This window comes from Hydractinia symbiolongicarpus, chromosome 4, assembly GCF_029227915.1.
Source record: "Hydractinia symbiolongicarpus strain clone_291-10 chromosome 4, HSymV2.1, whole genome shotgun sequence".
Classification (NCBI taxonomy): domain Eukaryota; kingdom Metazoa; phylum Cnidaria; class Hydrozoa; order Anthoathecata; family Hydractiniidae; genus Hydractinia; species Hydractinia symbiolongicarpus.
In genome coordinates, this window is record NC_079878.1 from 10,388,408 (window position 1) to 10,409,144 (window position 20,737).

Consider the following 20,737-nt stretch of genomic DNA (forward strand, 5'->3'; position numbering starts at 1 on the left):
ATATAACAGTAATTACTTGGGAGGTCCAGTAAAAACGATAGGTTTTTTTATGTCGCCCAGAGAATATAATATACCATTCAAGGGTCGTAATAATGTACTTTTCAAGGGTCGTGTCTAGGAAATGTTATACGTCTTTCTTGAAAACTTCGAAAATTTTTAAAAAATCTTCTATAGAATACCTGCTATATTTTTTCAAGAAATAGGTTCTATCTAAAAAAAACTGAAAAATATATTTTGAATTATATTTAGGACATGGAAAGCAACTGTGCCAAAAGAATTATCTGACTTAAGCATGAAAGCTTGGGTGTCACCAGCATTGGAGACACCAAAAGGTGTGTTTGGGCATATCTCCTTGATGGAGTGTGGAGAGAAAGGCTTTTTGTATGCCCAAATAGATATCTTAAGCTTTTTATCAAGTTAAATTTTTAATCGTGGTTTTGGCATGCAATATAGTGGGATGTATGTAATGCTATTTAGTTCTCTAACGGGTCAGCAGTCTCTTGCAATACCATGATCTATGTTAGGCGGGATGTAAAATCATTATGCCTTTCGTATGATACAATGCTGGACCTCGGCATTTTGAATTGAGAATTTCCACAAGTTGGTATGTTTGCTCAGGAGATACCAACACTACCAGGAAGAATGATGATATGCGGTGCCACGAAAGAGGATGGCTTCGGGAACGTTACAAGTGCTCCACCTTTAACAGATGCCCACATCAAAACTTACCCACCATGACCACCTGTGGAGATCCATCTAAAAGACGAAGTAGAACTATCCGCATGCTAAAAAGCGGCCCCCATACCAATTCACTGGCAAGACAAGGTCCAGTCTGATTTAAAACGAGATGAAGCTCTTAGGGTGATCAAACGAGTCCCGTTTGGGGAACCGGTGGAATGGTGCCACAGGATGGTGATCAGGAGGAAAGCTGATGGATGTCCACAAAAGACGGGAGACATATCGCCGCTAAGCAAATTCTGCAAACGGGAGACACACATCACTCCAAGTCTACATTCTACGTAGCTCGGCGGGTCCCACGAAAGACCTGGAAGACCGTCACTGACGCTTGGAATGGCTTTCAGTGTCCCACTTCGTAAATCAGATCGTCATCTTACGACTTTTATAACATCGTTTGGTTGTTGGTGGTACAAACCACTTCCCTAAGAATTCCTTTCTTCGGGGGATGGCTATAACAGACGTTTTGATGCTGTAATCATTGATTTTTGAGAGAAAGGAGCGAAATGTCAAAGACACTCTCCACTACGACACAGAGCTGGACAAGCATTGGGGAGGCTGGTATCACATTGCACCCCGACAAATTACAGTTTGCGCAACAAGAGGTCAACTTTGCTGGATTTCATATATCGGAGGAACGCATAGACCTGTTACCCAAATTCTTCGATACAATCCAACATTTTCAAACTCCGACTTATACGACAGACATATGAAGCTGGTTTGGCCTAGTCAATCAAGTCGCTAATTATGCTCAGCTTCGGACCTATATGAAACCTTTCCGTCCGTTCTTGTCCTCACGTTGTCAATTCGAATGGACTCCAGAGTTGGATGCCGCGTTCAAGCTATCAAAACAATCCATTGTTGAAGCAATCAGAGAGGGTGTAGAAATTTTCGATCCTGAGAGACCCACATGTATGTTTACCGATTGGTTTTGGTTCTGCAATTAAAGCGCTTTGCCTATAACAAAGGTCTTGTGTCTAAGGTTTGTTCTCCTGTCACATCTTACCCTGGCACCGTTTCTATACCTATCACTGTAGACAGTGAAGTCTCTTGTCGCAAGCACTACAACTTAAAGGAGTGGTTCAGTCAAAAAAATTTTTTTTTAAATTCATGTGTAACTGATTCTGTTAACGTAAAGAAAACAAAAAAACTTTTACTAAAGTAATAAATAATTCATAACAATTGATCTTTTGAACCAATTTCATAAGCTATTTTTTTAGCCTTTTTTTCTGACGTCATTGAGGCACATGTGTTAATGTTTAAGAAAGAAATGTGCTGAAAAGAGTTTAAAAACAGAAAACAACCCACACTTAAACTATACTTAAAAATGTCTGACTCAGAAAATTTTTCAAATGATGAAATATTTTTTGAACAAGAAAGTGAAGATGAAGATGTTGAAGAAATGGAAGGAATGATGAAGTCGTTGAAACCATATCTTTTTGAACCAGAAATAGATATCTCTTCCTCTGAGTCAGCAGCTTCAGATGAGGAAGAATTTTTAGATTTAACTAATGATGAAGTTTCAGCAGAAGAAAAGACAAGAACTGGAAATACAGAGTGGTGCACCTGTGGAAAATGTAAAGTAGAGCAAAGAGATATTGATTGTTTGTGTTGCCAAGAAGTTGGGGCTTTGCAAGACAAAATTGAACAGCAACTATGTGTAACACAATTAGACCAATTTAAGACACTCTGTTTGAATGCAGACGTTTTAAAAAATGTTCTTGTTGGATTACACGAATCAAAAGGAGACCATTTAGAAGAAAACATAAAAAATAGGTCAATGCGATATGCTGCATACAAACAGTTTACATGGTGGCTGTACCAACATTTGGGGAAAGGAAATCGACGTGTTATTCCGTCTTGTGCCTTGTGGGAAATACGAAACTTATATCCAGAGCTTGATAATAATTATGTTCCTTACTCCGAAGGAAAGAAAGACTAACATGGAAATTTAAGACTTGTGTCATCTTTATATTTAATATGTTGAATTAAATATAAATGTCTTTAAAAAAATAGTTTTATTTCTGAAATCTGGAGACCTGGTTTGTGATCAGCTCCTTTTTGTTCGGCTTGGGAGTTTTAGCAATGTTCTTTGGCAGGTTTTGTAGCACTTTTGGAAGCTCTAGTGTCAATCCGTTTGAAGCGCATTCAAGGGTCTGTTCAACCATTTTGTGCAAATATGAATTGTTTTTATCAGCTTTAATTGGTTTTGATGACCATGTTCCAGTGATTTTGGAAAAATTAACATTATATCTTTTTTCTCCTCCACTTGTAGTTGCTTGTTCCAAGTTGCTACCTTTGTTAAAATCTAAAACTGCGAACTGGCTTCTAGTGATCATTCCAAGATGTGAAAAATGTTGACTTTTTGGTGCCCATTTATTGTACAAAGAATGGTACACTTCCAATGTACCTGTGTGAGAAAATCTTGTAAGATGTTTTAAGTCCGCTAATAGCGTTTTATTTAAAACTATTGACTGCAAAGCAAGAAATGCGTCGGAATTTGCTTCAATCCATTCTTTAGCTTTTGCTTTTTTTCTTGGCAAAGAAGGGGGCTCACATTTCGTGAACTTATTACTGCCTGTCCATTGGTGCTTGTTTTGGATATGAAATAAAACACTTATCCATTTTTCAGGCAAAAGCTCCTCGTCTTCATTACAAGTAGCACACGCCCACCATAGATGATTACAAATAGATTTTATCCATTTCTGGATAATGTTGCAGGAAGATTTTTTGCTGGCAGCTACAAGTTTTGCTTTAATGTTTTTGCAAAAGTGCCAAATGTCAAATCGAAGGATAATATCAATATCAGGTTGTTCTTCTCTTATATACTTTCGTATTTGTTTATGCCTATCTGTTGTTATCTGTTCTATTACAGTGTTTTGACTCTTCAAGTAGGTAAGAGCTTTAGTAAACCATAGTTTTTCCATTCTGTAAGAATTCCCTGCTTCAGACACCTGAGTGATTGATAATGCAATAATTTCATTGGTCTTCTGGTTCATTAGTGAATAAGTAAGATATTTTGCATTGTGGCCAGGGCTGTCACATCTTCCATCGCCACTGAGATGACATGGACCCATTAATTTTATTTTATTTATTAATTTTGTGTTCATTCTAGAATAATTTTCATGCACTACTCCTGCTCAGAATTTTCTTTGAATTGTGTAATAACTAGTTTTAGTTATCCATTGAATGCTTGCAAGGTTGAAATATTTAGCCATTCGTTTGAACGTATTTGCACTAAAAAGTACCGCTGCTGCTTGCGTTAAGTTTCCCTGTGAATACCGATTGATAATTGGTTGAGACCTCCAGGTATTATTGTGATTATTCACACAGAGCAATTTTACCATTAGCTGAGAACCCTTTGTACTGAAGCATTTCACGAAAGCAGGCATTGAACAAGTTAAACATCTTTGAAAGAATACCAATAATGATGACCAATATACTATGAAAGCTGCTTTTTGAGGAACTTGCGTGTTGATATTATATTCATGATCACTGCTATATTCACTTTCATTTAGATACTCACAATCAGTTTCGGTGTAACTACTTTCTGAATCACTGCTACAAGTGATTTCACCAAGGTCATTATTAGCTGCAACTTGAATGGGCTTATAATCACATTGAACTGCAACATTCACTTTATTTGCGTTACTTTGTTTTTCCGTTTGAGTAGATACACAATTTGTTTCAGGTGTAAAGACAGCTTGTGTACCTTTAGAATTCATCTCAAGTTCCAAGTGTTCTACTTCTTCATTGTGAATGATTGCATCTTCACATAGTTTTTGTTTGACTGCAGTCTCCTCTCTTAGAATGCTGGATCTTCGCTTTTGTGGTTGTTTTCCTGAGTTGTGAGGAAATAAAGTTGGAACAGCGTCATCTTTGAGCAAACGTCTGAGTGGTTTGTTAAGAAGTTCGTTCTAAATAAGAATTAAAAAATTATTTTAAAAGTTAGAACAATTTAATATGTGTTATACAGACCTGTAAATCTCTTGTAAAACATGAATTCTCAAAATGCTGATGACAAATCTTCGCCTCTTTAGGTGGGTTTTCTCTTTTAATGTTAGCTAACCATTTCTTTTTCAAGGTAATATTTGACGGAAAACGAAAAAAACTGATATTTGTTTCTCTATTTTTTGTAAAAGTATTATTACTACAACCAACAACAACACACCAGCCCATTTTAATAAAAAAATGCTATCTTTTTAATGTTGTTTTTAATTTCGTTTAAACTTTCACTTTCTCAAACCTTTTGACACCATCTCCTCACATGCTGTTTTTTTCAACATATGCCCCAATGATGTCAGAATATTTAATTAGTTTAAAACCACTGTAAAAACACTTATGCATATTAGGCCTTAATTGCATAAACTTTCGTTAAAAAGAAAAATAAATATACTTTTATAAATATATTAAGCATTTGAAACAAAATTTAAAGAAGAAAAATTTAATGAATTTTAAGTGAACCACTCCTTTAAGGGCTGTTATTAACCACTCCGGAAATTTGAACAATGGCCATTACACTACTGTTGCTTATAACCAAGTACGTGGTAAGTGGTTTCATTGCAACGACAGAGCAGTGGTCCCTTGCAAACAAAGCTTGCTCAATGGTGTACATCCCTTACATCCTTTTCCTTGAAGAGGTTAGGTAAATTGCAGTGAGCACCACAAAGTCCGGCTTTTGTCAGCAAGGGGGTTTGACTATTCTTATATTTTTTTTTATTTTTATTTTTTTTATTACTATTTATTTATTTATTTATTTTTTGTAGTCTTGTCTTTGGAGAGTGACGACTCCACTTATTACCCCAGTCAAAATAAAAGCGAAGAACAAAAAAAAAATTACGCCAGCAAGGGGGTTTGACTGTACCAGGTCCTATCTTTGGAGAGTGACGACTCCACTTATTATTACCCCAGTCAAAAAAAAAGGAAAAAACAAAAAACAAAGGAAAACAAACAAACAAAAAAAAAATTATGTCAGCAAGGGAGTTTGACTGCACTGGTCTTATCTTTGGAGAGTGACGACTCCACTTCTTACCCCAGTCACACATGAAGCAGTATTTCTGGCACGTCCTGCTGTGTATTAATGTTGAATGGGGTCTTCCTAATGCTGGACATCTCACGCTGCAAGGCTCTTAAGAAGGCAGAAGGGTCAACAGCTGTGGAAGACTAGGACAGCATGGACATACTCAGCATAACAGACTTCAATAGAGGAGAAACAAGAGAAGATTCCGAAGCACAATGTAACCAAAATGATGGGATTGCAGTTAATGCTTACAGGATGGAATTGGCGTAACAGGTATTTCCTTTATTTAATCCTGCGTGAATTACTTTGCTGTGGGTAGGTGGGTCTTCGCCTGCTTTAACACGTGTATTGGGCTTGGTGACTGTTGGTTGTTTGGCATTTGGCATTAGAGGAGTGGGTATGGAATAGTTGGTTGAAATAGGTATGGGGCTGTGTTAATTCCATACCTTTGTATTTCTAGCGACCCAAATACAGAAAGAAGCTTTCATGCACATGTCACCAAGTTGACGAGCAGCTTGAAAAGTTTTTCTGCGATCCAATCCCAGTCTTTTCAAACAAGAAGAAACAGATCGAGAGCAGTAGCCTCTGGCACCTACTTCGATGGCAAAAAGATCTATATGCCAACCGTTTTGTTTGATGATGTTCTCCAGAGGATTGTATTTGGACATCTTAGTTGAATGCCAAGTTTCCATATTTTCCTCGCATGGACAGGTAAGCTCTATCACAATCACATACCTCCTTTTGTTGGAATAGATAACGAGATCTGGCCTGAGTGATGCTAAAGCAATATGCCCAGGGAAAACAAATCCGTCCTTTAAGTCTGACAAAATCATCCAATCGCAGGCGAGATGTAAAAGACCTGTAAGTTTAGACTTTTTACCAGGAGTGTAGGCACCAGCTTTAACAAACTTAATGTTTTTAGCTGTTTTACAGGTGACGTGATGGACTTACAAAAAGTAGTGAGCAACTCCACAAGTTCTTTTAAAACAGAATCGTGGCGGAATGTATTTCTACCCTGCGCAATAACTAAATGGTTTTTATCCACCAGCCTGTCAATATTTTGACTAAAGAAACATAACATAACGTGAACATCCTTAAACGGATAAATTGAAAATTATTCTAAATGGAACGTGTTTAAGTTAAAGCAAAAATTTATTTGTGCGCCGGGACTTTTGACCCTGGCTGTAGCTTTCCACAGGCGTTACAGAGCTCTATCACTCAGCCTTACACAGATAATTGTTGCTGTGGACCTGTCTAATGATAGTATCAGCCTGTCGTAACTGGGGTAATATGCGTGGCTTAGGTTGCAAGAAGCCTTTTTTTTGCCTAAGAAGCGAATTCTTTTCTTTTATTATTGGACAGCATTGTGTGACATTTCTTCCCTAACAGGTTTTTGCCACCTTTGTAAACCAGGATGACCAAAAACTAGAGCTGCTTCATTGTAGATAGAGTACAATCCTCTAACTTCGGACATCTTCTAACTTCGGACAGTTTACACTTTACTCCATAAAAATCTCTGTGTAAGCTTCACTGCATTGAAATAGCGCGCGAGAAATTCTAGAAAGATCTGCTGTTCCGTAAAATATAAACATATGCCGCATCGGCGAGATCTGTTCTGTAAATTACACACCCATGCTTTATCTTATCAAGGATGCCTAGTGATAATTTATAAGGTTATATTTGTGTTGATCAAGGCATTTTTAACTTTAACCGAGACATAATTTTTGTGTTCAAAACCTGTATATTTACAGTGTCCGATGTTAGGGGTAGAATGATTTTTGGTAAATTATGTCTTAAATCTCCGATAATTTGATGAATTAAGTCTTTTTGAAATTGTTACGGCTTCAATAGGGTCATTCATTTACCATTATTTATAAGTGTTTCTCTGATACGAAGAAATTGTCCGAAGTTGGGGGTAATACAAACAAATTGTCGTGTTTTTAAGAAATGACACCAAAACGATCCTACAGACGGTGGTCAGATGACGATATGGCCAATGCACTGGCAGAAGTTAAAAAAGGCATGTCGTTAGGAAAAGCTTCCAAACAATTTGGCGTACCAAAGCAAACACTAAGTGACAGGATTAACATGAAGTGCAAAACTGATAAACCTGGCCGACACACAGAGCTGACATGTGTCGAAGAAACATCGCTTGTCAATTACATAAAGTTTATGGCAAGCATTGCTAATCCATTGTCAGTGGCAGCTGTTAAGATGTTTGCTTGGGATATTGCCAAACGAAAGGGAAGCACTCGATTTAATAAGGTAACTGGCCCAGGACATAACTGGTGGCACAAATTTAAGAAACGACACCAAAATGACTTAACCCTTCGTAAGCGGATAATCTTGATAGAGGAAGAAGTAGAATGGCAAACGTGAATGTTATGAATCAACATTTCAATTTATTAAAAAAGACTTTAGAAGATCTTGACATAATGAACAAGGCAGACAGAATATTTAATTGTGATGAGACTGACTGAAAAGTGAGTACCCAATTTACGTAGAAACGGCGAAGAACCTCTAATTATTGTCTACCATTGTCTAAGACCGAAGGCTTCGAACCCAGATCAATCGACATTCCCACATTCGAATATTTGACATTTTCTTATATTCTACACTTTTTTCATAGGTGATTGTGGAACGAAATTGTAAACAAGCTTACGCAGAGAGCAAGGGCAGTCGCGAACATATAACGGCACATGTTACCGTCTCGGCTGCTGGTTATCCTTTACCCCCTTTTATTATTTTTGAAAAGTGCTACCCAAGTGGCTCATACGCACGAACAGGTCCATACAAAGCTCTATATGGCACTTCACCTAACGGGTATATGGATAAGGAGTTATTTAAAAAATGCAACAGCTATTTATACCAGAAACTGAGCACGTTAAGAAACCATTGCTTCTTATCTTGGATGGACATGTTTCGCACATGGATATTGATACAATAGATCTGCTCGTGCAGAAAGATATCCATCACTTCTGCTTGCCACCGCACACAACAAACATTTTACAACCCCTTGACGTAGCAATTTTTAAGCCTTTAAAAACATATTTTTCGAAGCTAACGGATATGATTAAGTTATCTACTTTAGGGGAAAAAGAACCGGTCAATAGTTGCAAGAAGAACTTTACTGCCATCTTTAAAGTTGCCTTCGAAAAAGAAATGCGAATAGACGTCATTAAAACAGGTTTTCGGAAATGCGGAATACTACCATTCGATCCCAAAGCTATTGATAAGAAAAGGCTAATGCCTTCTTTTATCTCTGAGCCGCCAGAGGGACAACCACCATCACCAGTTTATACACCTCACCCAACAGTTACAACATGTGCCCTAACGTCGGCATCCATTTCTTCTTCCACGTCAATCATGGTGACATTGCCTAGCACCGTAGTTAGCACACCATCTGTTACATCGCCTTCAATAGTAACAACACCACATTGTTCACCAGCATCACCATCACTATGTACATTGCCAGGTGGTGCAGATATCAACTTCAATGTTATATCATCCACGCCAATTCAGAAAAAAAAAGATCTAATCCGTTACTGGCTGTTATTCCTGATTCTATCATTGAGTCGCTCATTATTCCATCATCACCTGAAAAGAAAAAAAAGAACCTCAGAGTCATAACAAAAGCAAGAGTACTTACATCTGCGGAACATATAAAATTATTCAGAGAAAAAGAAGAGAAAAAGAAAGAAGAAGAGGAAAAGAAAGAAGAAGAGGAAAAGAAAGAAATGCGGAAAAGAGAAAGAGGAAAAAAAAAGATAGCTGACATTAAAAAGCAAGAGAAAAATCAACGGCAAGAGTAGAAAAAACAGTCGCAGCCAAAAGAAAAGCAAACAAGTTCCTCATTAATCACGATAGAGCAGGCATCCTCACGACCATCGCGAAACAAGCGGAAAAAAATCGAATTTTTTGAAGATACTAGCAGTGAGGAGGAGGACGAAGAAATCATAACTAGCGAGAGCGAAGAAAGTGACGAATCATAGGACGAGGAAACACATTGCTTCAGCTGCCGTAGAGAAAAGCTCCGGTCAAAGGGAAAAGAAAAAACATATGGATTTTTTGCGAAAAATGTGAGAAGTGGTTCCACGACGTATGTGAGAACCTAGTTGTTACGGCTGATGATGCTGACTATATTTGTCAGGACTGTAGGTGTTAGTGTGTTATTTGTACTTTTTAATAAAGTTCCAAACTATATTGTACATTTTCTTTGTAATCTTTTGCAACTTTACAGCGTAAATAAAATGCTCTTATAATGCTACCCAATATTTCATGACATATCCGAACGTTAACAGTTTTATCATCCCATATGCGGGATAAAAAAAAACTTTCGAGATTGGATTTATACTTCTGAGGAAACTAATTAGGCTGAAGTTAGCAACTGTCAGATGTTAGGGGAAGTTGTCCGACGTTAGGGGTACTTGGTGGAGCTCTTTGGTGGACGTTTTTTCCAGTGTGCGGTGCCAGCATGAGAGAAAGTTCGCCGTCAATATGGCTGCGTAGCTTGGAACGAACGATAAATTGCAGAACCAGCGTTAGAAGTTGCGTAGATAAGGTTTTAGAGAGGTAAAACTGAAAAAGTGTCCGAAGTTAGAGGATGGTACGCTAGTGTCTTCTAAGAGTTGCACTGTTTCAGAAAGAGAATTGCAAAACCTTAGCCTGTTGGATAAGATTTCAGAAACAAAGCTATCCAATTGGGTCAATCATATTCCCCAAGAAACTGGTGTTTTTGTTTGCATGTTGTTGAGGTTTTTCCTCTCAGTGTGAAGGGAGTGTCTCGTGTGGGGTTTATCCTGAGATACAATCGTCTTCTTAAACTTTCCAGCAACACAATTGAAGAAGATATCCTGAGCAACTTTTTATGGGGGGGGGGGGGTTCGTTAAAGGTCAAATTGGAGCAGACGAATTTGTCACTTTAAAATCAATCTTAAATTCACATGTATAATTGTCACAAAAGTTGAACAAATAAACAGACAGAGAGGGTAGGACAGTTAAAATGCACAGGATGGCGACCACCCTGAGTTGGCTGGCTCACAGGGCTAAGCTATTAATTTTGCAGTGTCGCCACTACAGCAAGGATTCGCGTGCGGTTAATTAACCTATTAACCATTCATCTAAAGGCGCGTACTGTTGATTAAGGTCCAAGTAGAAAACAATACTAAAATCAGATCCGAAAGAATGTCCAATAACGGTCAAGGCATATAAGGAGCAAATCTAGTCTTTCTCAGTGTCACTAGTCTTTCCCAGTGCCAGTCGGTCTTTCCTAGCAGTCATGAAACCGTTACGGTAAACAGAAATTTATGATAAAGTGACAAAACAGCTGTTATATTGGGAAGCTTACACATTGTTGTAGTAGCATCGTAGCATACGCTACGTTGAATACGTTTAAATTTTACTGCAAAGTTTAGCCGTTGTTTTCTCTGTGTTTTCTTAAGCTTTTTAATGTCTGCTGGTTGCTGAGAAAAAACACTGTGGCTTTTATGCAGGTTAGCTTGCAGTAGCTAAGGCTTTTCAGTGGAAGCAGCAAGTACCTAAAATTCAAAAAGATGTATTTTCCACGATTGTGGTTTGGCTTTTACGCAATAGCTCTTTCGTTTTGGGAATTACCCAGGTTACCATATGAATGTGCATGTGGCTCAAAGTTTGAGCTTGCTCATGCGTTATCCTGCAAAAAGGGTGGGTTTGTCACACAACGTCATAACGAAGTTCGTGATATAACTGCTTAGCTTTTGAAAGAAGTGTGTAAAGACGAACGAATTGAACCGATGCTTGCTCCACTAGAAAACGAACACTTTGACCAGAAAAGTGCGATCACATCCAATGAAGCTCGATTAGATGTTAGCGCACTTGGTTTCTGGATTCCTGGCCAACGGGTATTCTGCGATGTCAGGGTCTTTGACCTTAACGCCCAGAGGTATAGGAACACAGAAATCAAACGTTGCTATGAAAGGAATGAGCAAGAAAAGAAAAGGTCATACAACGAAAGGGTTTTGCAGGTTGAAAATGGTTCTTTTACACCTTTGGTGTTTTCTACAATCAGTGGGTTAGGAAGAGAATGCAAGAGATTCTATCAACGTCTTGCTGAGTTGATAGCAGATAAACGTGGTATACCAACGTCTATCGCTATGACGTTTGTCAGAACGAAAATTTGCTTTTCGTTACTCCGATCGACATTGCTATGCCTGCGTGGATCAAGATCATTGCGGCGGGATGTTAACATATCTGATATCGACATGTCTTTGACCAACACACTATCGGAAATAAGGGAATTCCGATAGCCGAAATAGTATTATATATATAGATTATATATTTTGAGCGGCGGTCTCTCGCTATAGAAATAGACCAAAACAAAATTATATAAAATAACGTATGTTTGAATTTTCAAGGTATCAAGCCGAATAAACGGATGATACTATGTAATTTTATAATTTCTAATAAATAGCTCTTTCGTTTTGCTACACGATTTATTTTATTATAGGCAATTGGATGGCAATAAAGCTGAAGTTTTTGCGGGTGCAATTAAATGAAAATTTTTGATCATTCTCCTTCAAGGGAGCCAAAAAATGTAAATATTGCCTGAGTATGCCACTTTCTTCCCAATATTGTCCGTATACTTACGATTACCTTCAGTCTTTGATAATACCACGTCTGTATCAGAGAAGGTGCGTTTACAGCTGTGACACCTTTTCACAGCCTGAGGGCAATCATTTTTAATTTCGATGATCAAGAACATATTTGTTGGTTAAAAGCCTATCTGGATTAAGCGTTTCTATGCACGCATGCTTAGAAGCTACTTCCCAACAAACGACATTTTCATTTCCGTTCTTCTTAATCTCCTTCCGTGACAGCACAATTGGTGATACCTGTTGCTTCTCCTGGAATTCATCAAATCAAGAAGAAAATAATTCGACTTCAGCTAAACGCGCACGCCTATGCTTTGCAAGTGGTGTGCTTTTAAGTCTAGCGTTCTTTGGTTTCACAATTAGTTGCGTCTGACTTGGAACAAATTGCAAAAAATGTTAATGTGTTGCTGTTGACGTTGGAGAGACCAGCGATCCCATGTTATCAGCTGCACAATAAAATGTTCATACCCATTAGCAAGCCTGTATTTTCCGATACCACGCAAGGCACGAACAGCTTCCGAACAATATTGATCAACAAAGTCCCTGAGTAAGTTTTTAGTGTACCAGACATAATGATTTACAATTAATAACTTTGACATAATTCTGTCAATCCTATATTCAGCATTATCCCTAAATCTGACCATAAATTCGCCTTTTGGGGGGAAAAAACAAATATGAACATTTGAGGTTGAAAAAAATTCTGGCAAAAGTTTTTCCAAGTTAAAGTCACGAATGAAAGAATAACAAAGAAAGAAAATGAAACTTTAATAAAAGAAGTGATAAAAATAAAAACAAACCTTTGAAATGGCTTCAAATCTTCATCATCAGAAGACTCCATTTAACTAAAACTGTTTTAAAAAACCTTCTTGGATGCTTATTAATGAAATGGGTATCGAATGGGTGACCTGGTTTCCATTCATTGTTGTTTTTATACAACAGGCGTTTTTGAAGGTTTTTTTACCCAAAGACGAAACCAGGTATAACCATTATTTTCACAGAACAATCAGAGAGCTGACAGTAACCGAAGAGAACAACCAGAGAACCAGCAGCGAATGAAATGGGAATTCTTTGCGGAATAGCGTAAACGCTCTGTGTTCTGAAAACTGATTTAAATGAAGAAAAAAATATAATATTTTTCCTTCTTTCCATTCATTTCAAACATTTCAAATGTGGCGAGACAGAAGGAAGTCGATTTCCTTGATGCAGCTAACTGTATCGTTGTAAGACCGGGGGTTCACATAAATGGTAAAATTCAATATAATAAAGAAATGCAATAACTAGTATGGTGGCCCATTGGTACCAACGTAAAGCAATAAAATGAATAAATGTTGAAAAAAATCGTTCTTAAAAGTTCTTTTTTTCTTTAATGTTTTAATTTTATTATTTTTTTTTAATTATTATTTATTTAAAGTAAAAATATATAAAGTAAAAACAAAATTGTCCACATTTCCTCTGGCCGTGTATGGTTGTCTACACACGTTTTCCAGAAAAATAATTTTTCTTAAAGTATGGACGTGGAAGTCTGACCCAAATTTGATTGGGAAACGTCTAGTTTCTGCTGATGACCGTTCGCGGTCCTCTTCGAGGTGACCCAGCTAGACATCCAGGGTACTTAGGTTCAGAAATATGGGTCGAAACCTACCTGCCCTTGGTTAAAGTTCTGTTCATCTTTTCAAATGTGTTGTGTCCTTTTTATTTTTATTTTTTTTTTTATATATTTTTTTAATTCCTTGTAAAAAGGGAGAATCGTGCTTTTAGAGGCATATTCTCTAGAGGAGTACAACCTCTAGCTTGTTTCCAAAGACCTAACAGGTTGAGTTCATCATTGCGGTGGCTTGCCACCTCTTTGTAAATTATTTTCTTTCTCTTCTAGAAACAAAGAAATTGCCTATGTATTTACGCATGGATCGTGGAAGCGAGACTGGAGTGATGGCAACGATACATGCATACTTAGTTGACAAATTCTGTGATCTGGAGGACAGCACTAAGTGTATTGAGTATGGGAAATAACCTCTAACAAAATAGAAAGATGGTGGAAGGATTTGCATGAACGGTTCGAATACTTAAAGGAGCAGTGTAGGGTCTTACTATTATCCCATTTGTATGACCCCCGAGTTGCACATTCGATCGTAAAATGCTATCCTATATCTGTTGTGTATTCCTCTTTTGGTTTAACAAGTTTCCCAGCTTTAATTACATCAGCTATGGATACTGACTTTGGAAACACACTGCTATTAATGCTTGAACATACAATTCTCTTTCTTCGTTTGATGGAACTTGTTGAGTCTGAATACGCATTCCTCGATTTATTATAAATAGAAGACAAGTTCCTTTGGTGTAGGTCAGAACATTTTTGGCTGTTGATATAATCTGTTAATATTTTTGCTGTTGCTAAAAATCGAACAAGCAAAACTTTTTTGCCTATTATCTGATCATCCTCAATACATGATGGTCCTCTCTCACTATACAGACATCACACGATCCTTCAGGTTCGCCATAATACTTCTCGCATGCTCTTTTGACATTTTCCAGAGATAAACTTGAATACTCTGAAAAGTCTCTAGAAGTCTCTAGCTCTTTCTGGTTCGTATTTCTTCAACTCGCCAGTTGCCACTGGATTCATTTTTTGAACCATGATGGAATGTACCTTCTTCCCCTTTTCTTAAATTTTTCATTCATTGCATTTACTTCCGCCATGTTTTTCACCTCATTGAATAAAAAAACACAACGAAAGAGCGTGCTTAGTTGTTGCGCGGTGAATAAAACCATAACCAGGGCTTGTGACACTGATAGCGCTGGGCCACACCGTGTAATTTTTTTATTTTTTTTTAAAGAATCTTTTCTTATATAAGATTTTTTTCTTAATAAATTGTTTATCATTAATAAAACATTTTTTTATTCTAATTATTTGAATTTGTTAATATTACTTTTTATTGATTTAATTTTTTATCTTTTTTTCTTTTTAGTTTGACATATCCATCATATTTTTTACGTTTATACCGATGGGCCACCATAAATTAGCTGTTGTTCTAGCTAAATGTTGATATTGGACTTTAGGGGTAGAAATACCGGGACGGTTAATGCTGTTGTTGTACTAAACTAAGGGAATCCCCCATAACTTGACGAGCGGGTAACATGGCAGAAATATTCTTGTTAGAAATCCAGATTTATTTACAGAATCAATACAAAGATAGTTTATATTTTTGGTTGTTTTGGTTTCCAAAACATGGAAATTGGTTTCCAAAACATCGAAGGAAATTGAAGAAGAAAGTTATTTTTCCAGAGCATTGCAGCTTCAAGTCCAAGGGCAGTGGACTAGGTGGGAGAACTATGTTAAATTCGAATTTTCGTGGAAAGACATACTAGCTACCCCACCAAACCTTTTATCTTTCTGTCTCCAGTCTACATATGATGTCTTGCCATCCCCTAACAATCTAAAACGTTGGAAAATAATTACATAATCATCTTGTTTTTTGTGCCACAAAGAAATCTGCATCTCCGCTCACATTCTGGGTGCATGTAAAATAGCTCTAGTGAAGGGAAGATATACGTTTAGGCACGATTCGGTGCTAGTGCACTTGGTTGGCACCTTAAAACAATTCCTGTCACCACTTCCACTTACCATCTCTAGGAAATGTAATTCTACGACTTTTGTTCAGGCAAGTGCTTATGTTAGTCCCAAATTAAAGACAAAGGTTACAGGTATATTGCATCTCACCAATGATTGAATAGTTGTTGCCGACACTAGTCCAAACTTTGTTTTTCCAGGTCACATTGCTGTGTCACGACTAAGACCTGACATAGTTGTCTTTTCAAATAAGCTTAAACGAGTTGTAATTATCGAACTCACTTGCCCTTGCGAAGAAAATACAAATTATTAGCACTCCACCAAAGTCGCTAAATATTCTTGCTTGGTTAACGTAATTCATAGGTGTTTGTTTCAGTACAGCGGAAATCCATTAGCTTTTCGATCATCCCTGTAAAGGAGAGAATACAGAAGTTTTCCAGTGGCTTCTTATTCTTTGGAGAGAAACCTCCTTTTTTTTTCATTAACATATCTGTCTTAAAAGGCTAGTTATATCTGCATTGCGATGTAGTTACCTCCTATTCTCTTTATGAATACAGGTTTTGTCAACAAAGGCAATACGTGCTATGCCAATGTTATTTTGCAAGCACTAAGTACTATTCCATCCCTATGGTCCTAGATGGCTTCGGAGTCATCCCATTTGTCACCAATTATGAAGGCGATTGCTCTTACCATGACATGAAGGCGATTGCTCTTACCATGACCATGCTAAACCGTTCTTTGTGACCCCCGTTGATCCTTCAAACTTTTTCAAGGCCCTGGAACGTAAGATATACTCTTCTGGAAAATCATCTTTCCAATACAATTCTCAGCAAAATGTAGCACAGATGTTACTTCTTGTCTTTGATGAATTGAAAGGGTACTAAGTAATTGCGTCTCAGAAGATCTCCACAGAAGTATCAGTGTCAGTTATCCGTAACACCTGTCTCTGTTCTTCAGTTAATATTGAAAATCAGGACATCCTAACACTGTCACCGTCTTCCAGCGTCCAATTGTCAGTTAGTACATTTTTAGATTCTGAAAGTCTTGAGAATGAAAATAAATGGTTTTGCCCACAATGTTCCCGGCACCAAGAGAGCACTTGGGAAACTAGGATTACGAGGACTAGCGAAATTTTAACCTTGCATCTGAAAAGGTTTGTAAGAGATGGACAACATCTGCTTAAGGACAAAAAATTTGTTGAAAGTTTTTCCTCTTATGTCAATATTCCCATATTTAGTGACTCTGACACATGGCATCAAGACATCAACCACTTGCAATTCATGTCATATTACCAGCTCCTCAGAAGTTATAACACCATGCATCCAACTCTCTCTGGACCCTACGTTACAATCTTCCTTAGATAATGCCTACTAATGTATACTACTACTACACTAATGCCTTCTTCTGCCATGTTTGCAACGCTCATTAAACTGCTGTAGTTAAAACCTGCCAACCTGGGTTCGGAAATATTAGTAGAAACCCTCGTACCCTTTACAGAAGTCCTATTATTATCCTATTATCTCTTTGGAAAAAGGAAGAATTGTGTTTTTTTCATATCTGCATATTCTTTAGAAGAGAAAGACTTTGGACTTTAAATTTTAAGACTTAACTGGTCGAGTTTATCGTGCGTGCACTTTGTAACTTTCTTTCTTTTTTGGCAAGCATATGGACTTCAGGAATTTCGATTGTGCTTTGTATATTAACATGCAACCCTGTATATAAGATATAACGATTTTGAAGTTTTTCATCATAATTGCCAGCGAAAAGTGCTGGATGAAAACCGTTATCCACCTTCTGCCATGCCTGAAACAATCAAATTGCCTTTTTCGATTAAATTGCGACCCATATATATACGTTTTGCCAGTGCCAACAGCCTTGTGTCAAAAATTGCCTCTCGTATTACTGCTTACCCTGGTACCCTTTCCATACCTTTAACCGTAGATGGAGAAGTGAAATTTCGTAAAAATTTTCAATTAAGGGCTATTATTAACCATTGCGGCAACTTAATTAATGGTCACTACACAACCATAGCCTTCGACCAAATGGTACACAGGTGGATGCATTGCAACGATAGAGCAGTAATTTTCTGTGATGACCGCCTTATTAACAATCACGAGTCATATGTTTTCTTTTTAGAAGAGCTGAGATAAGAATATTTTACCCGGAATGAGTCAGCAAGGGGGCTTGACTACACTCAGTCTTGTCTTTGGAGAGTGACAACTCCGCTTATTACCCCAGTCAAAAATAAAACAAAATCAAATAAAAATTAAGTTAGCAAGGGGGTTTGATCACACTAGGTCTTGTCTTTGGAGAGTGACGACTCCACTTATTACCCCAGTTAAAAAAAAAAAAAATAAATAAAAAATAATAAAAAAAAATATTAGCAGGGGGGTTTGATCACACATGATCTTGTCTTTGGAGAGTAACGACTCCACTTATTACCTGAGTTAAAAACAAAGAATAGCACAGTTGAACAGAAAGTGGTCAAAGTTAATTTTAGAAAGATAGGGATGTCTAGTTTCTGCTGATGACCTTCCGCGGACCTCTTCGAGGTGACCCAGCTAGACATCCAGGGTACTTAGGTTCAGAAATATGGGTCGAAACCTACCTGCCCTTGGTTAAAGTTCTGTTCATCTTTTCAAATGTGTTGTGTCCTTTTTATTTCATTTTTTATATTTTTTTAATTAATTCCTTGTAAAAAGGGAGAATTGTGCTTTTAGAGGCATGTTCTCTAGAGGAGTACAACCTCTAGCTTGTTTCCAAAGACCTAACAGGTTGAGTTCATCATTGCGGTGGCTTGCCACCTCTTTGTAAATTATTTTCTTATTATTACGAATTTTTGTGTCAATTAAAGTGAACGGACTAGGAACCCCGGGAACTAACTTTGAGAAATATGATGAAATGTCACAAGTTTTCAATGAGAGGTATACACATTAGATTTTATTGCTCTTCAAACTTGTCGAAACTATCAGGGAAAAACAATCCGTGAAATTATCAAAATGACAACCTCGACCGCTGGGAACGATACGGATACAAATACTCCTCTCTGGTACATAACCTTATTAGCAACATGTCGATATACATATATATGGAAAGTTTTATCTCATTCGCACCTATTCCATTCATTTTGAATTGCTTTAATATTAATTGTTTTGTGTTGTGTTCTGTCGCTATTGTATTTTTCTGCCTCTTTACGGTCAATGTTTTTATGAAATCCTTTCAAAGAATGGAATTTTGCTTTTTTAAAAAACATTTATAGGGTTACAACCTGTAACTATAGTAGAATCAGCTGTCATTAGAGCTAGCTGTTTTGTCACCTTATCATCAATCGGAGAAGAAGTCATTCTTTGAATTCGATATTCTATTTTCAAGACAAAAAACGTACAATATTAATATTATATTCTCGATCTTACCTGTTTAATCGAAGTATTCTTCGTTCGAATAAAATAAAGGTATCGTCCCAATTACCGATATGTCGTTGTCGTTGTAAAATTTTAAGATTCGCTACGGACATTGCTGAATTGTTTTCATCATAAAAGTCATAGAATGTTAGCCCACGTAATAAAATTATCGTAGAATGTTAGCCCACGTCACTACAATAAAAACATTAACTTTGGCCTAAAACAAGCGATACGATACTAACCTAATCTTTTATATTCCAATTCCAATCTTCTGTTGTTCATGTTTTCATAGAATGAATCTGGTTGTAGTCGACGTTATGGCTCCTGCTTTTTTGTCAATGCTTGTCGTACAACATTCATGTTTTTCTTCTGTCTTACAAAAATAGAAGCATAGATAAAGTTACTCGCGAGTAAAATATTGATAACTAGTTGAATTCCTGTGAGAGAATCCACTGAATCTCTCATTAAAGCGAAGTAAGGGATACCACAGAAAAACACACAACACAATAATTTGAAATTTCAAAACTCACATTTCAACTTCGACCCCTGGCCCTTTCTTTCTTATATAACGGGATGGCAGAAAGAGAAAAGAGCCCTGGGATCGAGGTTGCTCACAATCTGCATTATTTTATCCTTATAATCGGTCAAACAAAACGTCTAAAAATATAAGCGTGCGAAACAAAAAAATTATGAAGTAAAATGAAAAATGTTCAAAAAAAAATCAAAGGTGTCTAACAACCGTTACGTAAAAAGCGAAATACGCTGAAACTATATCACGCATAAAATCAAAGAAGATAACAATGCAGTCTTTTCGAATTTAAGAATAGAAAATGTTTCAAACGGTAATGTAACAGATGTAAACATTGATTTAAGTTTAGGTTTTAGGTTAAGGTTTTTTAAAACGACATCAATACTGAATGACACAGCTGTAGTGTTAAAAACAGTAACAACGGAAAAATTACTTTTTACAGTTTATGTAAATTCTTCTCTAGGATATACACGCTGTTTTTATAAGAATAGTGTGTTTTAGTTTCAGCCTGATGCTCTTAACTTTTTTGACAAATGCTATCCTCATTATTCTCAATATGTTCTTAGCATGACTATGGCCTGAAAATATATAATGCCTTAATAAAAAAACCATGCTATAAGTAATAGCAATTTCTACTACATGTAATGGCCTATTGCCTGGACACAAACACGTTCATTTCGACTTTCTTAGTGGATAGCTTGCTAGCGTTCTCTGGATAAAATTTCAATCAGTTTTTTACTTCGACTACTAAACTTTGCTTCATAAATTGGATTAAAATTATTTGATACATTTTCAATCAACTCTCTTTGTAATGTTATATCGTACATTTTTTTATTTTTTAAAAAAAGTATTTCT

The 20,737-nt window shown here is 36.9% G+C and overlaps 3 protein-coding genes across 3 annotated transcripts; 1 reads left to right on the forward strand and 2 right to left on the reverse strand.

The window, feature by feature from the left end:
• The first annotated feature begins 2,062 nt into the window (after positions 1-2,062).
• LOC130642231 (P2X purinoceptor 7-like) lies at positions 2,063-2,677 on the forward strand. The gene has a single exon (XM_057449318.1). It carries the CDS (start codon positions 2,063-2,065, stop codon positions 2,675-2,677), a length of 615 nt encoding a protein of 204 aa, XP_057305301.1.
• A 1,198-nt stretch (positions 2,678-3,875) lies between these two features.
• LOC130641183 (THAP domain-containing protein 11-like) lies at positions 3,876-7,690 on the reverse strand. Its single transcript, XM_057447877.1, has 2 exons — positions 4,714-7,690; positions 3,876-4,652 (listed from the first exon to the last, which is right to left on the reverse strand). The coding sequence occupies exons 1-2, from the start codon at positions 4,912-4,914 to the stop codon at positions 3,876-3,878; spliced, it is 978 nt and encodes a 325-aa protein (XP_057303860.1). The 5' UTR covers positions 4,915-7,690.
• On the reverse strand, positions 6,190-7,229 carry LOC130642232 (uncharacterized). Its single transcript, XM_057449319.1, has 3 exons — positions 7,156-7,229; positions 6,707-6,819; positions 6,190-6,653 (listed from the first exon to the last, which is right to left on the reverse strand). The coding sequence occupies exons 1-3, from the start codon at positions 7,227-7,229 to the stop codon at positions 6,190-6,192; spliced, it is 651 nt and encodes a 216-aa protein (XP_057305302.1).
• Positions 7,691-20,737: the final 13,047 nt, after the last annotated feature.

What these genes read in the sequence shown, in the direction of transcription:
- LOC130642231 (XM_057449318.1), top strand. Translation starts at nt 2,063, where the DNA reads ATGTCTGACTCAGAAAATTTTTCAAATGATGAAATATTTTTTGAACAA.
- LOC130641183 (XM_057447877.1), bottom strand. Translation starts at nt 4,914, where the DNA reads ATGGGCTGGTGTGTTGTTGTTGGTTGTAGTAATAATACTTTTACAAAA. An exon ending in GTTTTACAAGAGATTTACAG is followed by an intron (nt 4,653 to 4,713) that starts GTCTGTATAACA and finishes ATTCTTATTTAG; the next exon opens with AACGAACTTCTTAACAAACC.
- LOC130642232 (XM_057449319.1), bottom strand. Translation starts at nt 7,229, where the DNA reads ATGTCCGAAGTTAGAGGATTGTACTCTATCTACAATGAAGCAGCTCTA. An exon ending in GGTCATCCTGGTTTACAAAG is followed by an intron (nt 6,820 to 7,155) that starts GTGGCAAAAACC and finishes ATGTTTCTTTAG; the next exon opens with TCAAAATATTGACAGGCTGG. An exon ending in GGAGTTGCTCACTACTTTTT is followed by an intron (nt 6,654 to 6,706) that starts GTAAGTCCATCA and finishes AGTTTGTTAAAG; the next exon opens with CTGGTGCCTACACTCCTGGT.